Below are 8,569 nucleotides of genomic sequence, written 5' to 3' on the forward strand. Positions count from 1 at the left end.
TGTTTGGTAGTTAAAGTTGACTATTTCAGAATACCAATCAGCAACTGCGACTTCACCTAATATGAAAATGATGGTTATAATATGAATAAGTTTTGAGTTATAAAGTATTTCTGGTCAAACATTACTTGATGAAAATAATGAGCTTTCGTATAAGTGTCTAGTTCCTTGAGGGATAGAAAGGCGAATCCTGCAGCGAAGGCCTTCTTTACAACCTTATAATATATCTATTACAACATGAGAAAAAAATAAAGCTGCTGTTTGGATCAAAGGTTTAAAAAAAAAAAAAAAAAAAAAAAAAAAAAAAAAAAAAAAAAAGGTTTCAGCTGGAAATGTGTTAGTCAATACAATAATCCGAAATTAAATGGCAACGACGCGGAGAAAAGGTTTATTATAATGGCTAATGTCACCTTGAAGGGTAACGCCACTACAGGAAATACGTTTTTGTAAACTTTGGGTTCGGGAGAGTATTTCATGGTTTTATATCACATAGATGCAGTTAATATTACGCATGGTTTCAGAGACATTTGAACTTTTTTGCCCCTGGAAGTCATCAAAATTGCATATGTAATAGCTAGACAATAAATATTCATTATGATTTTACTCTGTCTGTCTGTCTGTCTGTATGTCTGTCTGTCTGACTGTCTGTCTGTCTGTCTGTCTGTCTCTGTGCGTCTGTCCCTGTCTCTGTCTCTGTCTGTCTGTCTGTCTGTCTGTCTGTCTGTCTGTCTGTCTGTCTGTCTCTCTCTCTCTCTCTCTCTCTCTCTCTCTCTCTGTCTTATAATTATTTGACTTTGTGTGAAAATATCCTCCTTTGTTGGATTCGCGTTCACCTTTAATATTTATATCGTCAGATTTCACTTATACATACCTGTGAACTGTCCATACTCAGTCCATCGACTAGCATCAGAGTAAGCGATAATGTTCTCTCCCCGCAGACATGGATAACATCCACGGTTATCGCTGTGTGGAGGATCAGCCGGGTCCGTAGTAGCAAGATGTTCGGCCCATTGTTGAGCGTAGTTGTTTAAGTCACTCGAGAGTGTCATCTGATACTGTCCAGTCAGTCCATGCAGACAACGATAGTAATTGTGTGAATTCAACAATTGCTGACGTAGATCATCTAAGCCGGTATTACAGGTTGCTGAACCGGTCGGGTTTGTACAGGAGCCTTTGGTCCTGTCTCCCACAGCACAGCCAGTATCAGAACCACCACCACCTATTCGAGGGAAGGGAACGAAAAGTAAACGAGACGATGATATTTCATAAGTCCCAAATAGATAGAGGAAATGACGTAAATAATACATTTAAATATTGCATGATTACCAAACGGAAGAACTCAAAGTTCTGCATCATAGAATATACCGCTATCCTAAGAACGGGATTTGAATTATGATGAAATAATAGGCAACAAAATACGAAAACTTTAAAATTGTAGTCCGCTAAATGTTCATCTGTGTGATGTCCATGTATTCTCCCCTGCCTAATGGGAATCTCAAACCGTGCATAATGTAGAAGTGTTTTTTTTTATTTGGTTAGTTCTTAGCTTTCAGGGTTTTTATACATCAGGAATATATCGTGTCGAATTTTGTTTTCAGAAGATACTACAGAAAACGAGGTACAGTATATAATTGTATTTCTATCGTTGTCGAGGTGTAGAATGCTACTGTAAAATCTGCCCAAAGTCTCTCTCTCTCTCTCTCTCTCTCTCTCTCTCTCTCTCTCTCTCTCTCTCTCTCTCTCTCTCTCTCTCTCTCTCTCTCTCTCTCTCTCTCTCTCTCTATCCTCTCTCTCTCTCTCTCTCTCTCTCTCTCTCTCTCTCTCTCTCTCTCTCTCTCTCTCTCTCTCTCTCTCTCTCTCTCTCTCTCTCTCTCTCTCTCTCAATTTAATTTGAAACTGTACATGACATTACCTGAGGTATCACAGTTTTTCTCATCGCTCTTGTCCATGCAGTTTTTACGACCATCGCACAGTTGGCCATCTTTAAAACAGAGTATACCATCAGCACACAGATTGGGGTAACCAACTATCTTACACGTCGGGGAGTTCATCTGCACACCTCGTTTTACTCTCTCTGAGTGAAAACAGAAATTAATATTTAAGCGAGGAAAGGAATAGGTAAGAGACAGCAGAAAACATTCTACATGGTATGGTATTAATTAAATAGTTAAAACATACACGTACAAACTTGAAATTGCGCAATATAGCTGCTTTACAAGGGGTTACACTTATACTGGTTACTGGCAATATATGAATATTAATTTAATATCTTATTAAGAGTGCAATTTTGTGGTTTTGCGAGAACGTAAAAGTAAATACATTGAAATCACCTTGTCACCACCGTGGATATAATGGTAGGTACTGCACTGTACTTACCGTTTATTTGATCCAATGGTAAAGCTGCTACAAACTGAAAATAAACGGAAAAGATGGTGTGCATGAAGTTTCGGGACACTGGTGAAAGAATTATAAACCAACCTATAGACAATCAGTCGTTTCACTGTCATTTAATTCAATCTAAAAGGAATTCATCTGACATATATTTGTTATCTTTGATACCACGATCACAGTAAACAGAGACAAACCTTGTTTTACAGAAATTTAAAGGGTACCTTAAGCGGCTACTACACGTTATGACGTCACTGGAGTCTAGCTTTTAAGGACAATATAAAAACTACATAAATGATATATTTACTACTGCCAGTAGTTTCTTAAAAAGGTGTACTTTATCACACAACAGAAAACATAAAAGCGGAGAAAGTGTTTACATAAGATCAACAAGTCGTCATGTCTGAAGTGTTCTCCAAATCTAGTCATAGTTTTACTAACAGAGATACGCAGAGGATGGGGGTGAGGGGGAAGTGATAGATGCATCAATTTATAACTTATTGGTGGTAAGATGTAGGCTTGCGTCACTACACTCGAAATAGACACATTGTCAGAAATACTCTTACCGGCTAAAATGGATTCTCCACCAACGCTTACAATGTTATATTGAATCCCGGCTCACATATACTTCTAACTTATTTGCTTTAAAATGTACGCTATTTAAAATATAATCATGGTTTACCAATAATAGGAGGAGAGTCTCAGAAACAATTATATTTCTTGAATGTTAAAAAATGAAATTAACTAAATCCTTAACTCACCACAACAGCTGTAGCCCAAACCAGTAAGGTTGAAATAGCGATGGTCATTTTTATTTCAGTCTGTGACTGGAAATAATCGTGGTAGTAGTTGCAAAGTCTAACTTAATCTGTATGACGGCGGCACCTATGATCCTTTATATCTGCTGTATTGCCATTTTTAGACCTAGAATTAAAACGTACAGGTAGCGTTGTATTATTTCATGCAAATTACTTCGTTGTCCTGGATAACAAATTTAAATGTCCCGCATATCGATATCAATTACTATCCGAGGTTAGAAACCCTTTGATCTGTGTTAGCATTGTTACATTATACAATACTATTTACGCTAGAAATGTAGTGCTCAATAAGGCAAACATGTACATACATACATACATACATACATACATACATACATACATACATACATACACATACACACACGAAAGCATGCTCGCGCACTCACACACGCGCACGCAAACAAACAAACAGACAAACACAAACAAACACACACACACACACACATGGTACGTAAGGAAGAGAAGTGTTTGCTTTTCATTATGTCTCTCAATATCAGCCATTCTCAGTTCGAAGACGTGTAATGTAAAAAAAACTCAAGGTTATGCCGCAGTCTGAATTACCTATTATCTAGAACCAAACTTTGACCTGTACATCATTACTGAAATTCAGTTGCACATCTTTGCAACCATTGATATTACAACAATCTATCATGGTAGGTAGATGCCCTTCACATAGAGATATTGATACTAGAAACTATTTTTTTTAAGACTGGAGTCATGGGGATCATCAGAAACAGGCGATTTGAAGAAAATATTTTGAAAAATGTTAGCGCCTAAAAGAAAAAGGACAGCAAAGTAAAAGCATAAAAAGACAACTATTGATAATCAGTAAGAATTTGGACATGCCTAGTTAGCTGTCACACTACCTGTAAGTCTTTCACCCACTCTGTTGTTATAAATTACAATTGATGAACGATTCTATAAACTTAAACTCAAATCATTTGTGTATGAATTAATCATTTATCTTGTTTAGTTTGGTTGAAAATTACACAAAACAACCACATACAAAACAGCTCTGTTTAATGTCCCTGACCTACAAATTACATGGGTACATGCACATTTTTTACTGCATTCCAAATTTAGACATTTGTGAATGAAAATGTCAATCTATTGAATTTCAAGTGAGCGGCATTCGTCAATAAACTATCTTCTATATTTGGCATAAACCATATAATCGTGCTTTCTTGTTTGTCGACCACACAGGCCACGTGACTCGCTCTCATACAACTCATTTACATTATGTGTTTTGTTTGTCTTGAAAACCCGAAAAAACTATTTTATAGTCAACAATATATATTTAAGTAAAAGTAGGTGATGTTAACCTTATGTACCGCTTATATTTAACCATGACCATGAAGTATTCTATGAATTAAAATGATTGACAGTCGGTTATTTGTAATTTGCATACATGGTTATTTAGATATTATTTCTCGGTGCTCTTCATTCAGCCAAGAAAAATGCGAGTGACCTAAGGGGCCTCTCACTATGACCCGCTAGACGTGTAGTAACAAATCTTTTTGTAACTGTAATTTTGCGGATTTATGAAGACAAACAACAGATATTAATATAATTATACCCCCTCAAGGATAAAATAGTGGCAATTTGGTACGTTTTGACTCATATTTCCAGCACCACAGTTTGTGGTGACATATTAGAACGATCAGGGTATATAATCCATATTTTCTGCTCAAAGGCAACAACTTGATGTTTGTATGGAATAATAATGATAACTTATGAAGTTTTTTTCAGAATCCGAGTACTCAAAAAATGTAACAAATAACTCTAAAAAAACAAAAACAATATAAGTCAAAGCTTTTCATGTATATATTAATATAGCTTCAGAATCATCTACGTTATCATGTGTTCCTGATTTTAAAAAAATTATCAAAGTATGTTACTGGAGAATCGTATATCATGTCAAGTGTTCACCTACAGCATTTACCTACAATAACCTATTTACACTATCTTCATGTTTAGCCATGGTTGTTGACTATTTCGCCATCATTTCCATCAACTTGTTTTGTACTAACACTACAATAGACTTACTATGAATGCATACACATGTTCATACCCTCACTTTCTCTGAGGATATGATGTACGGAATAAAGCAATCGACTAAGTTCAAAAGAGATCTGTCGCAGTATTGTTTGTATTTTTACTACGTCACATCAAAGGCGCCGCCAAATATCATAATGTCATTCACTCCGCGTCACTCTGTGTCCCTTATTTTGGCAAAATAAAAATAAATATGTCTATTTTCCGATAACATGTGCTTCAGAAACGAGGGTAGGTAGGTCGTAATTTTACTTCATTTTAAAAAGATTACTTCGACCTCGATAAGGTACTCGTTGGTCACAATACTTCTGTGATAGTTTGATCAGGTGTAAAGAAGTAAGTGAAGACAATTATAAGTTATGTAGACAAACATGGTATGCAGACTGTATTGTTATAGTCTAAACAGATCTGGTTTATCTCTGGAATACAATTTTCCAGAAAAAATGACCACATATGAGGCATGAAAGTATATATGGAAATAGAAGTAAATTGTTACCATTTTACCTTATGCATGCACAAAAACTAGGTTCAGGAGCTTAAACTAGGGCCGGTCTGGTTATCGGAAATTCATTCTTTTTTGTTTGGCCTTGCTTATTGGTACCTTATTGGTCTAGTTTTACGAGATTGGTGTACACTGGAAGTTTCTATAATAAGGTACCTAATTGATAGTAAGGGTATTACTGTAAAAGGTCACCAATTCCAATCTGACCTCGTATTTTAAAACAGAAGTTCTATTATCTGATTATTTTACAACGATGCGACTGTAATTTAAGGAATGATAATTAAAGGGCTATTTGGAATGTGCAAGGTGTAGGTTGGAGCCTCTCCCTTGCTGTTTATTTCTGAATGGCTTTAAACTTTGGGCAAGATTGTATTAACATCAACCTAACTATATAATTCGGAAACTAAGATAGAGGTTGCAATGGAAATGCTTTGATACTATGCATTTATGGGTGGGGTGGGAGCTTCAGTGGAGTATGTACACCCTAGACAGTTGATGATGTATAAGTAAACAAAGGGTATACGACAAGGCGGATGATCATGAGCTAATACCACGGCTCCCTTTGTGGTGATAACTTGATGATATTCATTATGCAACTCCGTCTCCATCTCCTATTTTCACATACAAACCCATATTCACACTCTAACCAGGTCAATTGTCTGGGGCAACGTGGTATTAGGGTGGTTGTTAAGCTACAGACCCGTTCAATATCTAGCACATTTTAAAGCGCGTCGATCACAGTGACAGTGTGAGTTATATACTATAACTAACAATATCATTATGAGACCAAAATGTGTCTAATATAAATAAAACATGTCTTAAAGCCAGTGTAAATAAAACTTGTTTTAGATAAATATTTTGTTCTTTCTTTCTTTTTTTAATTTTTGTATGGCGTGTTTACACATTGTACCTGGTAATATTTCCAATGGTGTTATCATTGTTGGGGTTTATGAAAGGCCTTCAATGTTCTGTATTTGTTAAATGCAGTTAAAGATAAATGCATACGTTAACAGCAACTACGCCACATTAACTCGACGTGCCTCAGTGTCTAATATTTTACGATCAATACGTGTAATGGGTTTTAGTCAATGTGTTAACAAATACATCAAAATCCAAAGGTACCAGAGAATTACCTAGTAGACCCACAAGATAAATTTGCCAGGGTCGGTCAGCTAGGGTAGGAATCGAGGAAAAACGATTGCAGGTAATTGTAAATGTATCCGAAGTGTACCTGCACTCATTTTAGATTAACTGGGTTCCCTTAGAACGAGACAGACACTACTATCAACACTCATTGCCATTCAGGCGTGACATCCTACCGATTGAAACAGTCACCCTGATAGGGGTCACACAAAGGTATATATATAAATAGTTTATAGACAGCCATTAAGAAAATGATTTACACGCACGTGTGATCGGAGGGTCTGTAATGTAAACCTTTGTTAATAAAGCAATCCACACTTCTTGCCTGCCACCAAATCTACTTTGCCATACTTTACATTTTGTGCTATGCCGTATCATGTTATTTATTTATTTATTTATTTATTTATCTATTTATTTATTTATTTATTTATTTATTTGTGAATGTAATTGTGTGTTGTGTGTGTGTGTGATGAGAGAGACAGACAGACAGACAGCCAGACACAGAGAGACAGAGGGACACATAGAGAAGAGAGGGGGAGAGAGAGGGGAGGGAAGGAGACAGACAGACAGACAGACAAACACACACACACATACATACATACATACATACATACATACATACATACATACATACATACATACATACATACATACATACATACATACATACATACAGACAGACAGGCAGACAGACACAGACATACAGACAGACAGACAGACAGACAGACAGACAGACAGGCAGACAGAGACAGACAGACATACATACATACAGACAGACACATACATACATACATACATACATATATACATACATACATACATACATACATACATCGCACTTTTCCTTGTAAAAATATTACTTACTTGAAACAAATATCATTAAAACGATTCATAATTAATGACCACAATGCACTCTATCATTACATATATTCATGTCAACAACTCAGCGTTAAGTTGGTGTGTTGTAGCGTACTAAAGTTGATTAAGTTAACGTTATACTACATGATAACTTTACAACCCGCATATATCATGTAGCATATAAGAACCTTCCAGCATTAGCCTTTAGTCATACGCTATATTAATAATCAATACATGCTGTGTTTACCACTGTTATATTTGTATGTGTTTTATCGTTATGCTAGTACCTAAACTATTCATTATATTGTCATCTTACACCACCATTTTCTTTCACCCATCACTGAAAGAGAAATATGTTTGTATAAGGTAAAACACATTACACATGGCACTTGACTACAATGTTTTATTGAAATTCAGTATATTGATGGCATGCCTTTTCAAACAAATGAAACGATGCCATTTTTTTATCTCCTGGATCGATTGTTCCTATCATGGTCTGTTCTAATTGTATGTTATGGTATTTGTGTTTTTCTATACATGTTTTGTTCAGACAATGTTCCTATCAAACACTACTTGAATAAATAGCTCTAATAAAATACATTTTTTACAAATAGGATTATCAACAAAGAATTAACAGTAGTTATCACGTGGGCCTACCAGTCTCAACAAGAAACTAATCTCACAAGATATACTGCATATTTCAAGTGAACTTACCAATGTCAGTAAGAAATATTATGTTTTTCGAGTGAGCTTAACGATATCACTTAGAAATACTAGTCATCTTACCAATCTCACAAGAAATACTACA

General features: G+C 35.7%; 1 protein-coding gene across 1 annotated transcript in view; it reads right to left on the reverse strand.

The window, feature by feature from the left end:
* Positions 1-3,273, reverse strand: part of LOC144440287 (Golgi-associated plant pathogenesis-related protein 1-like) — a 4,366-nt gene extending 1,093 nt beyond the window's left edge. Inside the window, exons 1-5 of the mRNA XM_078129637.1 lie at positions 3,147-3,273; positions 2,374-2,407; positions 1,910-2,071; positions 869-1,216; positions 1-56 (exon numbers count right to left, since the gene is read on the reverse strand). The exon at positions 1-56 is cut by the window's left edge and continues 28 nt beyond it. Coding sequence (XP_077985763.1) covers positions 1-56; positions 869-1,216; positions 1,910-2,071; positions 2,374-2,407; positions 3,147-3,194 — 648 coding nt within the window. The 5' untranslated portion in view covers positions 3,195-3,273. The remainder of the gene's footprint in view (positions 57-868; positions 1,217-1,909; positions 2,072-2,373; positions 2,408-3,146) is intronic.
* Positions 3,274-8,569: the final 5,296 nt, after the last annotated feature.

Source organism: Glandiceps talaboti, chromosome 9 (assembly GCF_964340395.1).
Source record: "Glandiceps talaboti chromosome 9, keGlaTala1.1, whole genome shotgun sequence".
In the NCBI taxonomy this organism is placed as follows: Eukaryota; Metazoa; Hemichordata; class Enteropneusta; family Spengelidae; genus Glandiceps; species Glandiceps talaboti.